At 48.2% G+C, this 25381-nt stretch overlaps 1 protein-coding gene across 8 annotated transcripts in view; it reads left to right on the top strand.

Annotated features, from left to right (window-relative positions):
• Positions 1–14759, top strand: part of INCENP (inner centromere protein) — a 30319-nt gene extending 15560 nt beyond the window's left edge. Inside the window, exons 8-19 of one of the 8 annotated variants that reach the window (XM_016921051.4) lie at positions 659–710; positions 1131–1248; positions 1340–1471; positions 1927–1938; positions 5413–5522; positions 5600–5720; positions 6059–6193; positions 7092–7321; positions 8891–8969; positions 9154–9294; positions 10473–10623; positions 12178–14759. In XM_016921051.4, coding sequence (XP_016776540.3) covers positions 659–710; positions 1131–1248; positions 1340–1471; positions 1927–1938; positions 5413–5522; positions 5600–5720; positions 6059–6193; positions 7092–7321; positions 8891–8969; positions 9154–9294; positions 10473–10623; positions 12178–12392 — 1496 coding nt within the window. In that variant the 3' untranslated portion in view covers positions 12393–14759. The remainder of the gene's footprint in view (positions 1–658; positions 711–1130; positions 1249–1339; positions 1472–1926; positions 1939–5412; positions 5523–5599; positions 5721–6058; positions 6194–7091; positions 7322–8890; positions 8970–9153; positions 9295–10472; positions 10624–12177) is intronic. The other 7 variants (XM_001151913.7, XM_016921049.4, XM_016921052.4 and 4 more) reach the window with 7 other exon arrangements.
• Positions 14760–25381: the final 10622 nt, after the last annotated feature.

Consider the following 25381-nt stretch of genomic DNA (forward strand, 5'->3'; position numbering starts at 1 on the left):
AGCCCTGCAGCCCCAAGGGCTGCTGCGAGGAACTTTTGGAGTAAGGTGCACCTTCTCCTAGCAGTGAAACGAAACAATACTGACCCTACACCCTCCATGTTGACCCTGCAGCGGGAGCTGCCCCCTCCTGCTGTCATGGCCACACCAGCTGCATGGCCCAGGAGGGGTGGGATTTAGAAGCTGTGCAAGGGGCTTGGAGCTCCTGCTTCTACAAGGTGTCCACACACTGTTCTTAGTGTCAGAGGTGGGTGGGGCACGTCTGGGGCTGCCGCCTCGACAGGACCGTCCCGCCCTGCCTTGCCTACCATAGAGCCAGGCACTCGCGGGGAGGTGTTCATGAGCTGGGGGCAGCCAGGCCCTGGCATCTGTAGATCTGTATTTTTAGTAGAGGCGGGGTTTCACTATGTTGGCCAGGCTGGTGCTGAACTCCTGACCTCAAGGATCTGCCCACCTTGGCCTCCCAAAGTGCTTGTAGATTCCTCAAGGCTAGTCAGGGTTAAGGCTGATATGTCTGCGTTTGGCCACCCCGGAGCTGCCAGGAAGGGAGCCTTGCCCACTGCCAAGGCTGCTGCCCAGGGACCCCTTCCCCCTACACCCCCATTCCCACCCTGCCGCTGCCATCGTTTCTGCAGCCTTGCTGAAATTGCTGTCTTCACAGAGGCCAAGACGGACCAAGCAGATGGACCCAGAGAGCCACCGCAGAGTGCCAGGTTTGCATCCGGGAAGGGGTTTGTGGGTAACTCTGAGGGCCCTGGAGGATGTGGCCTTGTGTCTCCTTGCTCAGGGAAGGTGGATGTGTGCTCAGGGGCTTCAGAGCCTCTCTGCTGGGGTGTGGCCTGGTGTTGTGACTTAACCAAGGAGGCGGCTCCATGCTGTGGATGAGCGCAAGCCTGGGAATAGGGCGACCCAATTGTTGACCCTGTCTTAGTGTGGTCTCCTGGCCATGTGACCTTGGACTGTTCACCTCCCTTCCTCTGAGTGGGCAGCAGAGGGTTGCTTAGGCTCTGCAGCCTCTTTCAGTCTAGAGGCCTGTGGCCTGGGCCCGGTATTGTTCACCGGGGTGACTTTTGATGGGGTGTGGCTGGGCTGTGGCGGGCTGCCCTGTGATGCCACCGCCCGCGCCTTGGCAGGAGGAAGCGCAGCTACAAGCAAGCCGTGAGTGAGCTGGACGAGGAGCAGCACCTGGAGGATGAGGAGCTGCAGCCCCCCAGGAGCAAGACCCCTTCCTCACCCTGCCCAGCCAGCAAGGTGAGCCAGGCACCTGCCCCCTCCTGGAGCCCTGACCCCCTTCAGTACCCTGCCCCGCCTGCCCACTCCTGACCCTGGTCCTCGTCTGCAGGTGGTGCGGCCCCTCCGGACCTTTCTGCACACAGTGCAGAGGAACCAGATGCTCATGACCCCGACCTCAGCCCCACGCAGCGTCATGAAGTCCTTTATTAAGCGCAACACTCCCCTGCGCATGGACCCCAAGGTGAGGGGCCTGTGCCCAGGCCGGGCTTTGTGGGAGCTGGGCAGTGTGGCTGAAGGTCCAGTCTGTCCTGTAAGATACTGGGAGTAGTGTGAGCCTGGGCGGAGGCAAGTGTGGCCTGGCACTGTTAGGGGCCGGTTGAAACCTCTGTGGCCACCGGCTGTCTTGACCTCTGAGGGCACTGTCCTGCACTTGACCTTGTGGGCTCTGGACTACAGCCTGGAGGCTTGGCCGGCTCAGTGTGAGCCCTGGGGATCTGTGTAGTTAAGGTGAGAGGTACTTGTGGACACCTCCACCACTGGGGTGAGGGTTGGGTGACAGGAGAGGCGGTGGGGGTGCTGCTGGCAGGAGGGCAGGCCCCACGCAGGCTTGCTGGCACAGCTGGGCATGTGGCCTGCCTGGCAGGATGCTCCCCGGCCTGGCATTAACTCTTGCCTTTTCCCTTGTCTCCTCCACAGTGCAGCTTCGTCGTAAGTAAAGCCTTTTCCTGTCGGTAACCTCGCCCCACCTAGCACTCACCCGCTGTAGCCCCTTCCCTGCGTAGCTGACAGCACCTGTAGATGCACTAACATTGTAAGCGGAAGGGGAGCCTTAGGAAGAGAGTGGGACGGTGAAGGGTGCACTGGCTGGAGGCGCCCAGCAGTTCTGGGCCCCAGCGTCCTTCTCTGCCCTCCCTGCCCTTGACTCTGCTCCTAGGAGGAAGCAAGGGGGTGTGGCTTTTCACCAGGGCTACAGCTTGATGTGTTCTCCACAGCCACCTTCCCTTCCTCCTCCCCTGCACCAGGCCCCGTCAGGGTCTGTGGGTCTTTGAAGAGAACAGACAGGTTGTCTGTGGTCCCCAGAGCTACTGAGATTTATTGGTTCACAGACCTGAGCAGTAGCCTTGAGGCAGTGGGGTGATGGGGGAGCGCAAGTGTGGGTCTGAACTGAGGTGGAAGTGCTGGGTCTTGCTGTGCTGGGTGACAGTAGAACAGTGGGTAGTAGCGTCTAGAAACAAGTCGCAGAAGCTGTTCTCTTCTCAGACACCTCAGAGCTGAGCTGAGCCAGGCTGGCCCTGAGCAAGGACCCTCAGATGGGGACATGCTTAGCCCGCAGCCCCAGCTCCCCGTGCCATTTGCCAAGGCCACAGTCACCTCATTCCTTTAGTTCCTGCAAGCCTTCTGAAGGGTCCTCTGCAGCCACACAGGGACACCTGTGACAGCCAGGAGGGCTTCTGCCTCCAGTTGAGGGCCTCGGCAGGTGAGAGGGGCTTCCCAGCAGCTGGCCAGGTGGGCCCTGAGCTGGCTTCTCCTCATGGAGGCCTGTTCCCCTCTTGTTGGAGAGGGTGACTGACAGTATACCTTCCAGTGGCCTTACCACCTGTGCCGATTAGAGCCCTGCAGGTCTCACAGGGTGATAGAGAAGACCAGGAAGTGGTCCCCTTTCCTGCTTTGGGGATCCCAGGTCCCTGCACAGGGCATCTAGTGGGTGGGGACAGTCCATAGTTAGGAGACCAGGGGGCTACGGAGTCATTTTGGACTGCATCCTGAACATTCTGCTATGAGTCTCTGGGTCTTGTTTAAATCTATGGACAATGTTGATATTTTCTCAGCATTGCAGTTTAGTAGCAATTGACCTGGTTAGGTTTAGGCTGCAGGTTCCCATCTGCCTTCTGTGGACTCTGGTTCCAATGTTAGTCCCGATTTTGAAGATGGCAGTGCTGTTTGGACTTTTCCCGGGTGTGTGCCAGTCAGCAGTCAGCCTGGGACTTGGCAGGTGGTCTGTTAGTTTAGTTCTCAGCCTTCGGTGTGGTAATTAGGATCAGATCCTAGCATCTGCAGCTTAGAGCTGAGCCTGGGCGTTCGTCAATAACCTGCAGCATCATTTTCCCGATCTCCTCTGGGGCTCCCTTTTCTGTCCTCCAGCCGGGAAGCTGGGGCTTCAGTTACCTTGTTCTGCTTTGTGTGCTTCTACGACTGTGTCCAGGGCCACCTGCCAGGGGGACAGGGAAAGAACAACACATAGGATTTGGCCCACACTTTTGGGATCACAGCTCCTCCTCTGAGTTTTGACTTGGCAGCTTTCTCTGTCCAGGGTCACCTGGCAGGGGGACAGACAGAAGAGCAACACACAGGGTTTGGCCCACACTTGTGGAATCACAGCTCCTCCCTCGAATTTTGACTTGGCAGCTTTTCTTCAACTGCTGCTGCCCCTGGTTGCCATAGGACTGCTTGTGGGCTGGGGCACAAGGCAAAGAAGAAAAGAGAACAAACAAAAATGGGATTTCTGCCTTCTCTGAGCGTTAGATACTCCCTTTCTGCTGCTTGAGTCAGGACTAGAGGGCTTGTCCTGGAATTCTTTCTGTCCGTGCCCCAGTGACTCCTTTGCAGTTCCAGGCTGTGTTGAGTTAGGCTGGAGAAAAACAATGGAGAACTCACTGCTGGTTGGCTGGTGCTTCCAAGTCTGGTCTTCTTCCCTATCTGCCTGCTCCTCTTTACTTTTCAGAGGCCTCAAGTAGCCGCTCCTTGCATTCTGTCCAGGTTTTGTAGCTGCATTCAGTGGGAGAGAGAGGTGGAGTATGTCTACTCCATCTTACCTGTTCCCGGGACCCCTTCTCTCCATCTTTGGGAGGATGGTATTACCTTGGAGCCAGATTTCTAGGCGAGAGTGCTCCTCCAGTTAGGCTCAGAAGCCAAGGAGAAATCGATAGTAACCAGTACAGGAAGAGGGGGAAGCTATTGGACACTGTGCCTAAAGGTGGGAGTCTACTGGGAGCCAGGTTCGGGTGATGGGTGTGGGGCTTCCCTCTGGGTCCCAGCCTCCACCCAGCCCCAGACTGTTCAAGGGGAAAGCACTAGCCTTGTCCTTGGCCAGGGAGGGCTTAGAGCCCCTGCCCATCCCTGCTGGCTGCCCATTGCTGTGGCTGTGCCCCTGGGACTTTCTGTGTCTGCCCAGGAGGGGGTGCCAGCATCAATCAGCTTTTCAGCCAACTAGTACTTTTTAAAAGTTGCCTTAAAAATGAACATAGCCAGCTGGGCGTGGTGGCTCACACCTGTAATCCTAGCACTTTGGAAGGCCAAGGCGGGCGGATCCCTTGAGGTCAGGAGTTCAGCACCAGCCTGGCCAACATAGTGAAACCCCACCTCTACTAGAAATACAAAAATTAGCTGGGTGTGGTGGCACATGCCTGTAGCTCCAGCTACTCGCGAGGCTGAGGCACGAGAATTGCTTGAACCTGGGAGGTGGAGGGTGCAGTGAGCCGAGATCGCGCCATTGCACTCCAGCCTGGGTGACAGAGCAGACTCTGTCTCCACACACACACACAAAAAAAAAAGAAAAAAGTGCATAGCCATGTCACAGGAAGTTTGGAAAATAAAAGAAAATTAATACCATCCCTAATCCATCTCACTAGACTGTTAGCATTTGTCAATATTTCCTTTTATTTTTTTCAACTATTATGAAATAGTTGATATACACAATAGAATATATGTATATATATAGTATGGATATTATAAAGCATGACAGTAGTAAGTTAAGCCTTGCATCTGCACCACCCCCTTACTAGAACATTCACCATGATTGGAAGAGCTGCCTTTCTGCTCCTCACCCTTCCAAGCTCATCCTTCATTTTCTTTTTCAATGCACAGTTTATGTAGTTGTCATTAGCACATAAATCCTATTTGGAGCCTGACTTTTGTGTTGCCCAAAACTTGGCAGGGCTCAATGGAGGGCACTGTGGCTCAGGCCCTTGCGAGGTAGCTGAGTGCTCCTGGGAGGAAAGGCGGGAGCTGCGGGCCTTGGCTTGGGTGCTGTTGGGGCCACGTTGGGGATACCTCTGCCTAAGAAGCATTCTGATGCTGCCACCCACGTGGCTGCAGGCTGCTGGGGACTGTGGGCAGCTTTTGGGGCTGGGTGGGGGGTCGTCCTTGCTCATGTCCCATCTCCCTCGCCCCCCGCCACCCCAGGAGAAGGAGCGGCAGCGCCTGGAGAATCTGCGGCGGAAGGAGGAGGCCGAGCAGCTGCGCAGGCAGAAGGTGGAGGAGGACAAGCGGCGGCGGCTGGAGGAGGTGAAGCTGTAAGTGGCCTGGCTTCCTGGACTGTGGCCCATCCCAGCCTTGGTGGGGCTCCCCATGACTATCCTATGCCCCGCAGGAAGCGTGAGGAACGCCTCCGCAAGGTGCTGCAGGCCCGCGAGCGGGTGGAGCAGATGAAGGAGGAGAAGAAGAAGCAGATTGAGCAGAAGTTTGCTCAGATCGACGAGAAGACTGAGAAGGTGGGAGCCTGGGCTGTGGAGGCCCAGGCAATTCAGACTTGGGCCAAGGGTTAGGACTGGACCCCTCAGGAAATTGCAGATTTGTCACTGTACCCCTGTACCCATCTCCTGTCTGCCCCATGGGCCCTGGAGTCCACTCAGCTCTGGGTTTCCCTGGCAGCCCTTTGTGAGTGGGGTCTGACACTCAGGCAGGACCGGCTTCTGGTGTCCTCTCCCTGGGCGGTGGGAACAAGCCAGGTGTGCAGGGGCAGGTGGGGCCTGCCACACACAGTTCTGGGCTCCACTCTGCAGGATTGAATGTGGGTGCTCCAATGGGCATGTGTGGGTGGGCTCTGCAGGCCAAGGAGGAGCGGCTGGCAGAGGAGAAGGCCAAGAAAAAGGCGGCAGCCAAGAAGATGGAGGAGGTGGAAGCGCGCAGGAAGCAGGAGGAGGAGGCGCGTAGGCTCAGGTGGCTGCAGCAGGTGCGAGCGCAGGTGGGCCTCAGGGAGGAGGTGGGCGGGGTGGGCGCTGTCTCAGCACCATGGGGCCCTACTGGATGCACCCCACCTTGTGGGGTTGACCCAGACCATCTTGTTGCTTCATGCTAAGAAGGAGGTTTCCCAGAAGTCTCCAGGGCGGGGATGGTGACCAGAACCTGCCTCTCCTGTAGCAGCAGTAATTTGAGGGTTAAGTGCTTGTACTTGGAGCCAGACTGCCTATCTCAGCTCTGCCATTTATTAGCTGTGTGACTTTCTACAGGCTGCTTGACCTCTCTGCTTCCATGTCTTCAAGTAGCAGTGAGGGTTAAATGTGTTAATGTCTGTAAAATGCTCAGTAGTGTCTGATGCCTGCTAAGAGTTCTATACAATTGCTGTTATGGTCCACCCCCTGACTGTTCTGCCTATAAGAGTAAGGGCCCACCTCTTCCCAGCCAGTCTTAGGACTCTAGAGAAGGCAAATCCATCATTAGGGGTTATGTGACTAGTCACCAAGGTCAGTTATTTACTATGTGCTAGGCCCTGCTGTGTGTTGTGCATATCAACCCAGCAACCCCATGAAGTAAGTGTAGGAATAACTGCAGTCTCCATTTTATAGACGAGGAAACAGGCCAGAGGGTTTAAATGCTTGCCCATTGTTTCATAGCTAGCGAGTTTGGCTCCAAGGTTCCTTTCTGCTAAATCTACAGCAGCAGCAGCTGTCACAAGATGCCTTTTCAGGCTGCTGCTGGTGGTTCTGGCAGAGCCTTGCTCGGGATGTCCCACGGCGCCATTCCTGGGTTGTCCGTGGTGGTGGCTGATATGAGGGGCACCTGGGCTTCGGGGGAGTAGGGCTGCTGTCCTGCCTCTCTGGCCTGGGCCTGGCCACAGCACCTGACCTTGCTCTCCGTTTCAGGAGGAGGAAGAGCGGCGGCACCAAGAGCTGCTGCAGAAGAAGAAGGAAGAGGAGCAGGAGCGGCTGCGGAAGGCGGCCGAGGCTAAGCGGCTGGCAGAGCAGCGGGAGCAGGAGCGGCGGGAGCAGGAGCGGCGCGAGCAGGAGCGGCGGGAGCAGGAACGGCGCGAGCAGGAGCGACAGCTGGCAGAGCAGGAGCGTCGGCGGGAGCAGGAGCGGCTCCAGGCCGAGAGGTGAGGGACCTGCTGGCCCGCCTGCCTGCCTTCCATGTGTGTGGAAGAGAGACGGTGTGAACCTTGCCTGGACACAGCCCCACCTGCACGTGACGGTTTGCAGGTGCTTTCCTTGGCACCAAACCCAGAGGCCCACCTGAATACACTGCCCATTGGCTATGGGAGATCCAAGGAGTGGTAGGTGGGCTTGCTTAGGGCTTGGCTTGGTTCTGCCTCCAGCTGCATGTGCTGACCTCTTAGGTGTCTTTTTGTAACTGTCAGGGGTGTGGTGCTCAGAGGATGAGCTGATATTTCTCAGCAGGGCCACCATGGGCATTTTGGGCAGGAAAGATCTTTGTGTTACATTGCAGGATGTTTGGCATCCTTGGCCCCTGTCCCCACTAAATGCATCTCCCCTGATGAGGACGATAACTCAGATTGCCCCCTACCGATATTTTCAGACTGTTCCCCTGCCTTGGGAACCGTGGACCCAGGAGCCCTGGGATTTTCCAGCTGTGCAGATGCAGTGGTCTCTGTACAATAGACAAGAGTTCCATGTTTAGTTTTACAGGCATTTGTCCCTGGCCTACCCTGTGCCTGGTTGTTCTGAGAGTCGTGGGGATGCCAAGGAGGAAAAGCCACACTCACTGTTGGTCAGGAGATACATGGGATCCTGTGTCTGTGTGCACAGAAGTAGAGCACAAGGCCCGCATGAGACACGCAGGCCCCGTAGCTGTTCCCTCTCCCGCTCTACCTCCTGGGAAACACCGGGCAGCACTTTTTTTCCGTGTCCATCTTCGTGGGTGGCTTCAGGTTTATCAGATAAGTGAAGAGTCACAGCCAGAGGGCTGCACTGAGTCAGGGCTGCTTGATGGGGACAAAGCTGTCCTTGGTCCTCTGGGCAGAGTCTGGGAAGGCGAGAAGGCGTAGGGTGCAGCTAATGTGCAGGGTGCTGGGCAGGGCAGGGGGCTTTGAGGGTGGTGGTGTGATAGTCATAGTGTCGGCAGCTTTGGTGGGTACCCGAGCTGCATGCTTTACACCTGTTTCCTTGTTTAGTCCTCAGTTGAAGCCCATGGTGGCATGGGAGCCATCAGCTCCACTTCACACAGGGGGAAACAGGTCCAGAGAGGTTAAATGACATGTTCAAAGTCATGAGCCAGTGTGTTGTGGAGGTGACTCCAGAACTCATCCACAGCCTCTTGTTCATGCTTGGAGCCAGTGTCTGCCCTGAAGGTTAGGATAAAAAGGGGTATTGTGGATTATCCCATTTGATTCTCATGTTGACCCTGGAGGAAATGTGTTATGGTCTCCATTGTATAAAAGTGTTATGAGGCTCAGAGACCTAAGTTACAAGGAAAAGTGGGGGCCAAATGTTGGGCTCCAGCTTGTGTTCCCTGCACCCTCAGGTGTGCACACTTCTAGCCCCGGGGCAAAAGCGCAGCTCTTGGCTCTAAACTGGTTGCCCATTCAGCAATCCCACTTTCTAAGGTGTGTCCTACTGGCTGGGCCTGGTTTCCCCAGCAGGGATGGGAACAGGGCTTGGGCTGGGGCTCCACTTCCTGTCCTAACAGGCTCTTGCTGGGTCCTCAGGGAGCTGCAGGAGCGGGAGAAGGCCCTGCGGCTGCAGAAGGAGCAGCTGCAGAGGGAACTGGAGGAGAAGAAGAAGAAGGTGAGGGGAGCTGGGTTGCGGGCTCCTCTGGGGTCTGCGCTGAGCTGTGGGCGGGTCTGGACTCCTGCAGCAGGGGCTGCCTAGGGAGGGGAGGGAAAGGGAGGAGAATGGAGCGGAGGGAAGGGGAGGGGAGGGAAGGGCACCTGCACAGCTCCCTAACACCCCATTGCCACCTGGGTTCCAGGAAGAGCAGCAGCGTCTGGCTGAGCGGCAGCTGCAGGAGGAGCAAGAGAAGAAAGCCAAGGAGGCAGCAGGGGCCAGCAAGGCCCTGAATGTGACTGTGGACGTGCAGGTGCAGCCTGGGCCCCAGTGGAGAGGCTCTCAGGTGGAGGGGCCCACTCTATTCTCTTCCCAGTAGCTAGAGGCACAGGCTGTGTTAGGCCCCTAAGGAAAAGGACAGATACACTTGGCCCAATTGTTTTTACTACTTTTTATATTCTTTGTTATTCTAAAAGTAGAATTTGTTGAGGTGGGGGATAAAAAGGAACTAAACCTTATAGAAGAGTATACAGTTTTAAAAAAAGGGACCCTCAGGAAAACTCTACTAAGCGCGTTGTATATCCTTCTAGATTTTTACTTATGTAACCCTTTTAACACACACACAGATATCCTCTCTCTCTCTCTCTCTCTCTTTCACCCATACACATACATATTTAAAATGGGCACATACCATTTGGTGGCTTGATTTCCAGGCCCCCAACCCCCATGGTTTTTTTTCACTTAGTATATTATAGACATCTGTCTATTTCAACACAGGTCAATTTCTTAGTTTTGATGACTGTGTACCTTAATTATGCTGGAATTCAGCCGGCTCCTCTTGATGAGCATTTGATCTATTTTCACTTCACTGCTGTTACCAAACAAAACAATGTTTTCATTGCAGCATTGTTAAGATGTGGAAAACTTGGAAGTTAGTATGGTATTTGTCAATGATGGATGGTTACGTTGCAAATCCTGGAGTCTCCTTAGTGGTTCCCGGGAGGATTCTAGACACACTGACCTGGAAGAAAGTTTGCAATACACCTTAGCATCAAAAAAGGAGATACAGAGAGTGTGTGTTCTGTGACTTTTTAAAATTAAAAAGTAGGCCAGGTGCAGTGGTTCTCGCCTGTAATCCCAGCATATTGGGAGGCCAAGGGGACAGATTACTTGAGGTCAGGAGTTCGAGACCAGCCTGGTCAACATAGTGAAACCGAGTCTCTACTAAACATACAAAAAATTAGCCGGGTGTGGTGGTGCACACCTGTAATCCAGCTACTTGGGAAAGCTGAGGCATGAGAATCTCTTGAACCTGGGAGGCGGAGGTTGCAGTGAGCCGAGATCACACCACTGCACTCCAGCCTGGGCGACAGTGAGATTCTGTCTCAAAAAAAAAGAAAAAGTGATCCTGCACCTTTTGTTTCTCCTGTGAAATGGGAGGAGGTGAGCAGTGCCCCAGCACTCCTCGGTGGTGAGAGATGGGAATGCCATGGAGGGAACTGACGGCCACATTTGTTTTTCCAGTCTCCAGCTTGTACCTCATATCAGATGACTCCGCAAGGGCACAGGGCCCCTCCCAAGATCAACCCAGATAACTATGGGATGGATCTGAATAGCGACGACTCCACCGATGATGAGGCCCATCCCCGGAAGCCCATCCCCACCTGGGCCCGAGGTAAGCAAAGCCCACAGCTCCCTGGGAGACTCAGGCCCTCCCTGGTCCTCATCTTGAGGGCCCTGGAAGTAGTGGGTTGGCTGCTGCGGTGTTGGGAGGCTGCCGTGTGCTTCAGTTGGCAGCTCGAGGCTCTAGCCTTGGGTATGCATGTGCCCTGGGGAGTGTGGGGCACCCTGTGGTCATTGTGCTTTCCTGAGGACCAGACCTATGAGGTTGGGTTCCTTTGTTCTCAACAAATATATGAAATTGTGCTGGGCTTGGGCATGGCATATGCTGCTGGGTGTCCTGACTTGGACTAGGCCCTTCCTTAGAGTCCCATCCAGCAGGGCTGAAGAGACTTGGACCTAAGTAAGCCACCTGGGGCAGAGGCAGAGCTAGAATGGGGAAGGGTTTAGGCAGAACACCAAGCTGGAGCCTGGGGCTTCCGGCCAGCTCGGGGAGGCAGGAAAGTCCCTGAGGAGTGCATGAGGCACTTGAGCAGGATCTGACCTGGAGTTTACAGGCCCCAGCATTAAACCAGAATGTGGGTGAGCGTGACTGCAATGTCTCAGGCCTGAGTGCAAGGCCAGCTTGAGTGAGCAGGGTAGGTGCTAGAAGTGGGTGCTGCCAGAGTGGATGGGGCCCGTGGGTACCATGGGTGCCTTGCAGCGGTTGCTGAGCTGGAAGTCAGGGAGGGGTGCAGACGCCCCAGAGGGAAGGGCCTGGAATCCCATAGCTGGTAGGCACACTACAGAAACTTGGTTTTGTGAGTTTCACCTCATCTGAACCCTACAGTAACTGGCATGTGCTTTAAGCCTCTTAACTACTAGTGTCAAGTCATTTGGGAGATGGCAGTGAGCAGGAGCCAGCTCGCTTGCAAAGCCATCTAATCGGAGGTGACTTTGAACAGCTTACTTAAATAGTTTCCTCATCCGTGAAAGGGGGGTGAAGACAAGACCCAGCTGAGGAGTTCTATTGAGAGTGACATGAGTGAGCTCACGGCTGGCCCTTAGAGCCGCACCTGGTGCTGAGCAAGTGCTGGTGCATGTCTGGCCTCCTGATCCCCTGGGTCTTCCTCAGCCCCGTTGTCAGGACTGTGATCTCCCACATCCACGGCCCAGAGGCCCCCTCAGCACTGCACCAGGGCCTGTGGGGTCTGTGAGAAGCAGCTGGCCAAGGTGGTCAAGGATGGCATCCTATGCTTAAGCTCTGGAACTGGGCTTGTCTTCAAACACAGGCTCTGCCATTATTAGCTGTATGCCTTTGGGCAAATCTGCTGAATGGGAGAATACAGAACCTGCCTCCCAGGTGGTGGTCGGGACAGGTTCAAGGAGTGCCTGGCTCATGCGAGCTCTCAAGGACTTTGTAAGGCTAAGCTGCCAGAGGAAGGTTGGAAGGATGTGACACAAGGGCGTTCTCTGGGTTCGATGGTGGTACAGGCAGGGACAGGGCTGAAGAGGGTGACAGAGCTCTCTGTAGGGAGGTTGGAGAGGGTGACAGGGCTCTGTGGTGGGCAGGGGATGGGGAGGTTCATGGAGAGCCCCAAGGCAGTGTCTGGTCTGTGGTCTCCTGCAGGCACCCCGCTAAGCCAGGCTATCATTCACCAGTACTACCACCCACCGAACCTTCTGGAGCTCTTTGGAACCATTCTCCCACTGGACTTGGAGGATATCTTCAAGAAGAGCAAGCCCCGCTATCACAAGCGCACCAGCTCTGCTGTCTGGAACTCACCGCCCCTGCAGGGCGCCAGGGTCCCCAGCAGCCTGGCCTACAGCCTGAAGAAGCACTGAGGCTGGCCTGCGGCCTTCTTGGCAGCCTCGCCTCCTGTCCATGTCTATCTGTCTGTCTGTCGGTCTCTGTCTTGGTCTGTTGCCCTCCTTCTTGGCATGCCATTGTGGAGGGCTTGGCCAGGTGTATATAAACGTCCTCTGTGCTGGGTGTTTCTGCTGCAGGTGGCAGGTGGCCCCAGGCCTGTTTGGAGGATGGGCTGGGTGGGTGGGTGGGGAAGAAATGGGCCCAGCCCCACATGGCCTGCAGACAGTGCTCTGTAAATAGTTGTTTTAATTTAGCTGAATGTTAGCATTTTAGTCTTTGGCATTTTAGCGTTTGGGAGGTAGATTAATAAAGTATATTCCTTCAAGCCTGCTGTTGATACCATGAAGACTGGGCGCCTCAGTCCCAGCCCTGTAGCTGTGTGTCTTGGGCCACCAGTGGCCTGCAGGACGAAGGTACTGTTCCATCACCTGCGGTGTGCCTCAGGATCACCAGGTGCAGGCCCCCACCCTCGGAGATGCTGCTGCAGTGAGTGGTTCCACTGCCTGGATAACCTGTGAGGAACACGTCAGTTACTGTCACGATGGGGCAGGTGGAGCTCCTTCCTATTTTTTGGGGTGCTCCCTGTTTGTAAAGGGGAGTTTGTTCATTGGGAAAGACCTGGGTCTTGACACGGCCCTGCCACTTAGTCCCCTACCCTCTCCATTCCCCAGGCTCCACCCGTGCTGCTCAGGTGCAAATGGACTTGAGAACATCTATGTGCTGGTGAAGCATGAGGTCTGAGTAGAAAAGGGGTATCCCTTGAGACCACCTTGGGACCAGTGCTTGCAAGCAGCGAGATATTTCCCTAGCAAAACCAGGCAGCTGCTAATTAAATGCTTAGAACCAATGAAAGCTGGCTGTGGTCCTGCCTGTGAGCTGCCTACTGCTGCCTTCTGAATGCATATATCTGCTACTGTAGCCCCGGGTTGTCAAACTATGGCCTGTGGGCCAAATCCAGCCACAGTCGGTTCTTTAAAGTTTTATCGAAACACAAGCAATGGAAATGCCCATTTCCATTGTTGTCTTCAGTTGCTCTGCTCCGAGGGCAGTGTTAAGTTGTGCAGCAGAGGCCCCTCCATGCAAAGCTGAGTATGTTTACTATTTGAACTTTTTCAGAAGTTCTGCTTAAGGACAAAATAAAGCCTAAATCCAAGAACACTTTTAAAAATGAGGAAATAGTGAACACAATAGACGGAAGTCTGGAAGTTTCTACCCATGCCAAGAAAAGCATTTTATGTTTTGTTCACATATGTTGTGCAATTCAAATTTTTTTCCCTATATTCTCTGACTAGACACTTGTACTGAGTCAATTGGCGAGTGTGTCTGTCTAAAACCACAATATCAAAATATCACTTAAAGCATCTTTACATAGTGTGTTTAAGAAAAAGTTGTTATTCAGCAGAAAGGTAATTCCAATTGGTCTGCATATTTATCAGCAGTTGGTATTGTCTGTTTCTTATTTTAGCCATTCTGATAGGTGTGTACTGATATCTAATCATGGCTTTAATTTGAATTTCCCTAATGGCTGATGGTGAACATCTTTTCATGTGCATTTCTGTCATCTGTATGTCTTTGGTGAAGAGTCTTCAAATCTTTTGTTCATCTTAAAATTGGATTGTTATATTACCGTTGGGTTTAAGAATCTACATATTATGGATACAAATATGTTGTCAGATATGTGCTTTGCAGCATTTTCTCCCAGTCTGTAGCTTGTCTTTAAAAAAAATTTTTTTTTTTTAGAGATGGGATCTTGCTACGTTGGCCAGGCTGGTCTCGAACTCCTGGCCTGAAGTGATCCTTCTGCCTTGGCCTCCCAAAATGCTGAGATTGTAGGCATGAGCCGCCATGCCTAGCCCAGCTTGTCTTTTTGTTTACTTACCAGTGTTTTTCAGAGAACAAAAATTTTAATTTGATGAAGTCCAATTAATTAAATTTTTAAAATAGAGTGTGATTTTTTTGTCATGTCTAAGAAACTATTGTCTAGTCCTAGGTCCTAATTCTCCTTTGTTTTCTTCTAAATGTTTTATTATTTTACATGTTAACGTTTAGATTTATGATCTATTTTGAGTTAAGTTTTTTTTAAGTATGAGGTTTATGTTTTTTGTTTGTGTTTAGGAGCATATGGATGGATGTCTAGTTGTTCCAGCACCATTTGTTGGAAAGACTATCCTTTCTCTGCTGAATTTCTTTTATATCTTTGTCAGGTATTAGCCATATTGGTATGGGTCTATTTCTAGACTTTTTATTTTCTCCCATTGATCTGTACATCTCTCCTTTTGCCAATACCACATAAGTCAAGATGACTATAGCTTTGTAATAAGTATTAAAATCTGGTAATATAATTCTTCCAATTTTATTTTTCTTTTAAAATTATTTTGACTATTGTATCAGTGTTACCTTTCCATTTAAATTTTAGGATTAGCTTAGCTACAAAAGTCCTGCTGGGATTTTGATTAGAATTGCATTAAATCTATAGATAAGTTTGGGGAGAATTAACATATTTATGATTGCCTTTTAATCCGTGAACATGACGTGTCTCTCCATTTATTTGCATGTTTAATTTCTTTCTTCAGCATTTTATAGTTTTAGCATACAGATCTTGTACATATTTTCTTAGATTTATAACTATTTATTTTCTTGGAGCTGTTGTAAATGGTATTGTTTTTCTGATTTTTGGTTTCTACTTGTTCATTGCTGGTGTATAGAAATACAGTTGGCTTTTGTGTCGGCTTTGTATCCCGTGATGCAAGTAAAGCAGTACTGAGGGGAATTTATAGGGCTCAATGCCTGTGTTAGAAAAAAAGGTCTCAAATCAGTGACCTCAGCTTCCACTTTAAGAAACTAGAAAAAAAAGACCAAATTAAAAGTGTACACAGAAAAGGGGAAATCATGCAAGTAAAACAGAAATTAGACATTAGGAAGAGAAAATATAGAAAATTAATTAACCAAAAGCTGGTTCTTTGAGAAGCTCAAGAAAATTCTATTTAGACTGATCAGGAGAAAAGATAGATTACCAATGTCAGAAATTAGGTAGCTTCACTACAGATTCTACAGATATTACAACAATAATAAGAGACTATTATGAATAACTTCTAGGAATACATTTGACAATTTAGATGAACCCATGCAGATTCCTTAAAAGATACAAATTAGTTTACTTAGGAAGAAGTGGAAAACCTACATAGCTCTATGAAAGATGTGTTATCACAAAGAAAATGGTAGACATAGGTAGCTTTAGTGGTAAATGTTGCCACGTATTTAAGGAAATAATACTAATTCTGCACAACCTCTCACAAGAAATATAAGAGGAAAGAATACTCAGTTCTGTCTCTGAGGCCAGCATTGCTTTGATCCCCAAATCAGACATTGCAAGAAAAGAAGACAATTATCCCTCATGAACATCAACACAAGAATTCTTAGAGTTTTATCAAGTCCAACAAGTTAAATAAAAAGGATTACACTTTTTGTTGTTGTTGTTGGAGGCAGGGTCTCACTCTGTTGCCCAGGCTGGAGTGCAGTGGTGGGATCTCGGCTTGCTGCAACCTCTGCCTCCTGGGTTTAAGAAACTCTTGTGCCTTGGCCTCCTGAGTAGCTGGGATTATGGGTATGCACCACCAGCCCAGCTAATTTTTGTATTTTCAGTAGAGATGGGGTTTTGCCATGTTGGCCAGGCTGGTCTCAAACTCCTGGCCTCGAGTGACCCACCTACCTTGTCCTCCCAAAGTGCTGAGATTACAGGTGTGAGCCACTATGCCCGGCCAGGATAATGCATCTTGACCAAACAGAGTTTATCTTAGGAATGCAAGGCAGGTTTAACATTTGGAAGTTAATGTAATTCACTATTAATTATAGAGGAGGAAAATCATATGATTAAATTAATAGATGCAGAAATTCAATGATTTGATGATTCCACACTAGTAATTTAAGATAAAAGCTTTAAGATTTAAAGGGAATTTCCTCAGTTTGATAGGGCACTTCTACAAAACTCCAGCAAACACTTCCTAGTGAATGTCTAGATGCATTCCTCCTGCTACCAAGTCAAGTACAAGGATGCCCACTCTCATTCCTTCTGAACATTTTATGGTAGTTCTGGCCAGCACAGTAAGGCAAAAAGAAAAAGGCATTGGGAAGGAAGAATTAAAACCTGCCAGAGACAACTTGTACAAAATCTGATAGTATCTACCTAAAAGCTATTAGGATTAATATGGGCTTGGCATACAAGGTTAATATACAAAAATCTATTGTATTTCTATGTACTAGCCATGTGCAACCAGGAATTGAAATTTAAGGAATACAGTTTATAATGTCCAAAATTATCAAAATCTAAGGAGTAAGTCTGACAAAAGATCAGGAAGACCTATGCAATACAGTGAGAACTTCAAAAGGTTGCTGAGAGAAATCAATGAAGACTTAAGTGGGATATATATTGTGTTCATGGATCAGAAACTCAGTGTACTGAAGATGTCAGTTTCCCCCTAAAAGATTTAGCCCAGTCTTAACCAATTCCAAATGGCCCTTTATTTATTTATTTATTTTGGAGAGTGTCACTTTGTCGCCTAGGCTGGAGTGTAGTGGCATGATCTCTGCCTCCCGAGTTCAAGTGATTCTTGTGCCTCAGCCTCCCAAGTAGCTGGGACTACAGGTGTGTGCCATCATGCCTGGCTAATTTTTGTATTTCTAGTAGAGATGGGGTTTGCTATGTTGGTCAGGCTGGTCTCACTCTAGTGATACACCTGTCTTGGCCTCCCAAATTGCTGGAATTACAGGCATGAGCCACTGCACCCAGCCCCAAATGGCTTTTTTTTTTTTTTTGGATAGAAATTTATGAAAAAAATTGGTTTTACAATTTATATTTATGCTGGGTACAGTGGCTCACACCTATAATCCTAGGACATTGGGAGTCTGAGGTGGGTGGATGGCTTGAGCCCAGGAGTCTGAGACCAGCCTGGGCAACATCGTAAATCCCTGCCTCTACAAAAAATACAAAAATTAGCTGAGCACGTATCTGTAGTCCCAGCTACTCAGGAGACTGAGATGGGAGGATCACGTGAGCCTGGGAAGTCAAGACTGCAATAAGCAGTGATTGTGTCACTGCGCTCCGGCCTGGGTGACACAGCAAGACCCTGTCTCAAAAATTGTATTTAACAGCATAGGACCTACAATAGCTAAAACAACTTAAAAATAACAAATTTGGAGAGGTCACACTACATACAAGGCTCACTTCAAAGCTACAGGAGGAGATTGATTTGAGTAATAATAAAACTCCGATCTCCCGCACAGCTGGCTCTGCATGAATTACTCTTTCTTTATTTTGATTCCCCTGTCTTGATGAATAGGCTCTGTCTAGGCAGCGGGCAAGGTGAATCCCTTGGGCAGTTACAAATTTGGGGGCTCATCTGGGATTGCCCTTGTGGCTACATGCTTGTGGTTCGGTGGACCCCCTTCAATGATGGATCCAGTGTCAGCCCAAGCAGCTGCCTAGTTCTCAAAGCTACAAGAGTCAGGATAGTATATTGGTATAAAGGTAGTCATAGATACATGAACTTTTATGGAATCCAGAAATAGAACTACACATATATAATCACTTGGTTTTGGCAAAGGTGGAAAGGCAATTCAATGGGGGCAGCATAATTTTTTCAACAAATTGTCGTGGAACAACTGGATACGTTTTTAAAAAGCTCCAGCCCTTCTTAACACCATATATCAGGTTTAATTCCTAATGGATCATAGGCCTAAATGTAAGAGCTAAAAATACAACACTCCTAGAAGAAAACAGGGATTGCTGGGAAGATGGCCAAACAGGAACCTCCCTAGTCTGCAGCTCCCAGTGAGATTGAGGCATAAGGCAGGTGATCTCTGCATTTCCAACTGAGGTACCTGGTTCACCTCACTGGGACTGGTTGGACAGTGGGTGCAGCCCACAGAGGGCGAGCCAAAGCAGGGTGGGGCGTTGCCTCACCTGGGAAGTGCAAGGGGTCGGAATTCTCTCCCTACCCAAGGGAAGCCGTGAGGGACTGTGCCTGAGGAACAGTGCACTCCAGCCCAGATACTGCACTTTTCCCAATGTCTTTGTAACCTGCAGAACAGGAGATCCCCTCCAATCCTACGCCATCAGGGCCCTGGGTTTCAAGCACAAAACTGGGTGACCATTTGGGCAGACACTGAGCTAGCAGCAGGAATTTTTTTTTCCCATAACCCAGTGGTGCCTGGAACGCCAGTGAGACAGAACCATTACTGCCCTGGAAAGGGGCTGAAGCCAGGGAGCCAAGTGGTTTGGCTTGGTGGGTCCCAGCCACCACAGAGCATTGGTGAACATGAAAGTGTCAGGGAGAATGGAACCAAGTTGGAAAACACTCTTCAGGATATTATCCAGAAGAACTTCCCCAACCTAGCAAGACAGGCCAACATTCAAATTCAAGAAATACAGAGAATACCACAAAGATACTCCTTGAGAAGAGCAACCCCAAGACACATAATCGTCAGATTCACCAAGGTGGAAATGAAGGAAAAAATGTTAAGGGCAGCCAGAGAGAAAGGTCAGGTTACCCACAAAGGGAGGCCCATCAGACTAACAGTGGATCTCTCTGCAGAAACCCTACAGGCCAGAAGAGAGTGGGGGGCCAATATTCAACATTCTTAAAAGAATTTTCAACCCAGAATTTCATATCTAGCCAAACTAAGTTTCATAAGAGAAGAAGAAATAAAATCCTTTACAGACAAGCAAATGCAGAGAGATTTTGTCCCCACCAGGCCTGCTTTACAAGAGCTCCTGAAGGAAGCACTAAACACTGAAAGGTACAACTGGTACCAGCCACTGCAAAAACATACCAAATTGTAAAGACCATCAACACTATGAAGAAAATTCACAACTAACAGGCAAAATAACCAGCTAGCATCAAATTTGACAGGATCAAATTCACACATAACAATATTAACCTTAAATGTAAATGGGCTGAATGCCCCAATTAAAAGACACAGACTGGCAAATTGGATAAAGAGTCAAGATCCATCGGTGTGCTGTATTCAGGAGACCCATTTAACGTGCAAAGACACACACAGGCTCAAAATAAAGGGATGGAGGAATATTTACCAAGCAAATGCTAAGCAAAAAAAAGCAGGGGTTGCAATCCTAGTCTCTGATAAAACAGACTTTAAACCAACAAAGATCAAAAGAGACAAGGGCATTACATAATGGTAAAGGGATCAATGCAACAAGAAGTGCTAACTACCCTAAATATAAATGCACCCAATACAGGAACACTCAGATTCATAAAGCAAATTCTTAGAGACATACAGAGAGACTTAGACTCCCACACAATAAGAATGGGAGACTTTAGCACCCCACTGTCAATATTAGATAGATCAATGAGAAGAAAATTAACAAGGATATTCAGGACTTGAACTCAGCTCTGGACCAAGCGGACCTTATAGACATCTACAGAACTCTCCACCCCAAATCAACAGAATATACACTCTTCTCAGCACCTCATCACACTTATACTAAAACTGATCACATAATTGGAAGTAAAACACTCCTCAGCAAATGCAAAAGAATGGAAATCATAACAGTCTCTCAGACCACAGTGCAATCAAATTAGAACTCAGATTTTAAAAACTCACTAAAAACTGCACAACTACATGGAAACTGAACAACCTGCTCCTGAAAGACTACTGAGTAATGAAATGAAGGCAGAAATAAAGATGTTCTTTGAAACCAATGAGAATGACACAATGTACCAGAATCTCTGGGATACATTTAAAGCAGTGTGTAGAAGGAAATTTATAGAACTAAATGCCCACAAGAGAAAGCAGGAAAGATCTAATATCGACACTGAAACATCACAATTAAAAGAACTAGAGAAGCAAGAACAAACAAAAGCTAGCAGAAGACAAGACATAACTAAGATCAGAGCAGAACTGAAGGAGATAGAGACACGAAAAACCCTTCGAAAAAAATCAATGAATCCAGAGTTGGTTTTGTGAAAAGATCAACAGAATAGATAAACGACTAGCCAGACTAATAAAGAAGAAAAGAGAGAAGAATCAAATAGACGCAATAAAAAATGATAAAGAGGATCCTACAGAAATACAAACTACCATCAGAGAATACTATAAATACCTCTACCCAAATAAACTAGAAAATCTAGAAGAAATGGATAAATTCCTGGACACGTACACCCTCCCAAGTCTAAACCAGGAAGAAGTCAAATCCCTAAATAGACTAATAACAAGTTCTGAAATTGAGGCAGCAATTAATAGCCTACCAACCAAAAAAAGTTCAGGACCAGATGGATTCACAGCCGAATTCTACCAGAGGTACACAGCCGAATTCTGGTAGAAGGTACCATTCCTTCTGAAAGTATTCCAAACAATAGAAAAAGAGGGAATCCTCCCTGATTCATTGTATGAGGCCAGCATTATCCTGATACCAAAACCTGGCAGAGACACAACAAAAATAGAAAATTTCAGGCCAATATTCCTGATGAACATTGATGTGAAAATCTTCAATAAAATACTGGCAAACCGAATCCAGAAGCACATCAAAAAGCTTATCCACCATGATCAAGTTGGCTTCATCCCTGGGATGCAAGGCTGGTTCAACATAAGCAAATCAATCAAGGTAATTCATCACATAAACAGAACCAATGACAAAAACCACATGATTATCTCAATAGATGCAGTAAAGGCCTTCGACAAAATTCAACACCCTTCATGCTAAAAACTCTCAATAAACTAGGTATTGATGGAACGTATCTCAAAATAATAAGAGCTATTTATGACAAACCCACAGCCAATATCATACTGAATGGGAAAAAATTGGAAGCATTCCTTTTGAAAACCACCACAAGACAAGGATGCCCTCTCTCACCACTCCTATTCAACATAGTATTGGAAGTTCTGGCCAGGCCAATCAGGCAAGGGAAAGAAATAAAGTGTATTCAAATATGAAAAGAGGAAGTCAAATTGTCTCTGTTTGCAGATGACATGATTGTATATTTAGAAAACTCCACCATCTCAGCCCAAAATCTCCTTAAGCTGATAAGCAACTTCAGCAAAGTCTCAGGATACAAAATCAATGTGCAAAAATCACAAGCATTCCTATACACCAATAATAAACAAACAGAGAGCCAAGTCATGAGTGAACTCCTGTTCACAATTGCTACAAAGAGAATAAAATACCTAGGAATACAACTTACAAGGGATGTGAAGGATCTTTTCAAGGAGAGCTACAAACCACTGCTCAAGGAAATAAGAGAGGACACAAATAAATAGAAAAACATTCCATGCTCATGGATAGAAAGAATCAATATCGTGAAAATTGCCATACTGCCCAAAGTAATTTATAGATTCAATGCTATCCCCATCAAGCCGCCATTGACTTTCTTCACAGAATTGAAAAAAACTACTTTAAATCTCATATGGAACCAAGAAAGAGCCCGCATAGCCAAGACAATCCTAAGCAAAAAGAACAAAGCTGGAGCCATCACACTACCTGACTTCAAACTATACTACAAGGCTACAGTAACCAAAACAGCATGGTACTGGTACCAAAACAGATATATAGACCAATGGAACAGAACAGAGGCCTCAGAAATAACACCACACATCTACAACCATCTGATCTTTGACAACCCTGACAAAAACAAGCAATGGGGAAAGGATTCCCTATTTAATAAATGGTGTTGGGAAAACTGGTAGCCATATTCAGAAAACTGAAACTGGACCCCTTCCTTACAGCTTATACAAAAATTAACTCAAGATGGATTAAAAACTTAAATGTAAGACCTAAAACCATAAAAATGATAGAAGAATCTTAGGCAATACCATTCAAGACATAGGTATGGGCAAAGAGTTCATGTCTAAAACACCAAAAGCAATGGCAACAAAAGTCAAAATTGACAAATGGGATATAATTAAACTAAAAAGCTTCTGCACAGCAGAAGAAACTATCATCAGAGTGAACAGGCAATCTGCAGAATGGGAGAAAATTGCAATTTATCCATCTGCCAAAGGGCTGATATCCAGAATCTACAAAGAACTTAAACAAATTTACAAGAAAGAAACAAACAACCCCATTAAAAAGTGGGCAGAGGATATGAACAGACACTTCTCAAAAGAAGACATTTATGCAGCCAACAAACATGAAAAAAAGCTCATCATCACTGGTCATTAGAGAAATGCAAATCAAAACCACAATTAGATACCATCTCACACCAGTTAGAATGGCAATTATTAAAGTCAGGAAATAACAGGTGCTGGTGAGGATGTGGAGAAATAGGAACACTTTTACTATCAGTGGGAGTGTAAATTAGTTCAACCATTGTAGAAGACAGTGTGGCGATTCCTCAGGGATCTAGAACTAGAAATACCATTCTATCCAGCAATCCCATTAGTGGGTATATACCCAAAGGATTTTAAATCATTCTACCGTAAAGACACATGCACATGTATGTTTATTGCGGCACTATTCACAACAGCAAAGACTTGGAACCAACCTAAATGTCCATCAATGATAGATTGGATAAAGAAAATGTTGCACATATACACCATGGAATACTTTGCAGCCATAAGAAAGGACGAGTTAATGTCCTTTGCAGGGACATGAATGAAGCTGGAAACCATCATCCTCAGCAAACTAACACAGGAACAGAAAACCAAACACTGCACGTTCTCACTCATAAGTGGGAGATGAACAAGGAGAACACATGGACACAGTGAGGGGAACATCACACACTGGGGCCTGTCGGCAGGTGAGAGGCTAGGGGAGGGATAGCATTCAAAGAAATACCTAATGTAGGTGACGAGTTGATGGGTGCAGCAAACCACCATGGCACATGTATGCCTATGTAACAAAACTGCACATTCTGCACCTGTACCTCAGAATTTAAAGTATAATAAGTAAATAAATAAATAAGAAAACAGGAGAAAATCCTAGTGTCTTTGTGTTTGGCACAGGTTTTTTACATATGACACCAAAAGTGTGAACTATAAAAGCAAAAGTCAATTGGACTTCATCAAAATTAGAAATTTTGCTCTTTTAAAGTTACTGTTACTCAGCATCTTTCATTCTGCCCCGGGGTGGGATGGTACAAATAGCCCATCCTGCCATATTCTCAGGAATAGAACGGGGCTCGATCCTCACCACTTGGTTAGGATGAAGATGAGAAAACCTGGGATCATCCAGGCTTTCTTGCTTCAGTAGGACCCATTTATGGATGCTAACCCCACCCTTCACTGTAGCCCACCCCGTTGCATGCCTGGCACATTTCCTCTTGTCAAGTACCTGCTAGCTACCTGCCATGTGAGGCTTTTCCTGTCTCCCTTAAGTAAACTAAGCCACAGCTTTTTTTCTGGCTCCATCTGGGCTTTTCACAGCACATGCCTAGTCCACGTGTTGCAGTGGGATCTGGGGCCTTGAACTGTGGGTACCACTTGCTACTGAGCAACTGTGGCTGCTGGCTGAGTTCTGCTGGGGCAAGACCCATAGCAGCCTCTCTTCCCTCTGGGCTTCCATGGTGCAAACATTCCTCCAGGTTTAGGAAAGAAGAAAGAGCAGGCATGAGAAGGAAAGTGGGCTGTAACCTGTATTCCAAGGGATTGCAAACAATGCAGATCGCAGGTTATTCTCCTATCTGAACCTCTTGGAGCGTGATTCTGAGGCTTCCTTGGACATCTATAGAAACCTGGGTAGCAGCACTCAGAGCTAAGCTGAGTTACCTGATGCCTGAAGCACCTGCTCTGTACTCCTTGCAGTGCTCACTGCTCTGAACCAGCAAAGTAGAAAGTAACTTACATGGCCAACCCCAACCACATCCCCACTCCTGTCCAGTAATTTTGAATGTTCTCAACCAAAGAGATCTACCCTGCATGCTGGAAGGAGGAAGTAAACTACAGCTTGCAAAGGGAAGTTCTTTTTTGTTTTTTTGTTTTGTCCTTTCTGAGACAGAGTTTCACTCTTGTTGCCCAGACTGGAGTGCAATGGTGCAATCTCAGCTCACTGCAACCTCCGCCTCCCCAGTTCAAGTGATTCTCCTGTCTCAGCTTCCCTAGTAGCTGGGATTACAGGCACACACCACCATGCCTGGATAATTTTGTATTTTTAGTAGAGATGGGGTTTCACCATGTTGGCCCGACTGGTCTCGAACTCGCGACCTCAGGTGATCCACCCACCTCGGCCTCCCAAAGTGCTGGGATTACAGGTGTGAGCCACCACACCCGGCCAGGGGGGCTTTTAAAGTGCCTTTTAAGTAGTCATTCCTTTGTGGGGGTATTTGCTTTTATTGCAGTTTATTAAGCCTGAAACAGCTGACATGAAGATGGATACTTTGACTCAGGTTTGGTTGCCTGATCCATGTAGCTTTAATCTTACTTGCCCACAGATACACACACATATACCCCTACCTGTATTACTTTGCACTTTAAATATGCCCATTCCTCTGCTATTAAGATATAGGAAAGTTGATAGTATCAGATTAATTTCAGGTGAACTGTTCTACCCATAAAAGAATAGGAGCTAATAGGAGCTCCTATAAAAGAATAGGAGCTAATAACCCATGAGAGCTATGACGGTTTTTTTTTTTTTTTTTTTTGGATCTCTATTCTTCCTGCCAGCTCTGCCCCTGGCCTGGCAGGATTGGTTGAGTGGGGAATTGGTCCTTGAGAATTGGAGTAAGGGATCTTGAGGAATGTGTTTAGTGTCTTTGAGTTGTGATTTGAGAATAACAGAGGCAGGAGCCCTCTGCAGGGCTCCTGTCCTACTTGCCCCTGGGACACTGTAATAAGACAAGTATGGATTATCCCCAGTGAGGACTCCTATAACTAATTATTTAACTCAGAAAGTGCCCCAGAGGTGCTGGGGGTGCAGCAGAAAGGACTGGAGGGGTGCAGCCACTACTGCGGGAATGGTAGGGAAAGGGGCTAGGGGCTAGAGGCCTTCTGCCCCAGTTATCTTATGTGGTGTTTT

Source organism: Pan troglodytes, chromosome 9 (assembly GCF_028858775.2).
Source record: "Pan troglodytes isolate AG18354 chromosome 9, NHGRI_mPanTro3-v2.0_pri, whole genome shotgun sequence".
Taxonomy (NCBI): Eukaryota; Metazoa; Chordata; class Mammalia; order Primates; family Hominidae; genus Pan; species Pan troglodytes.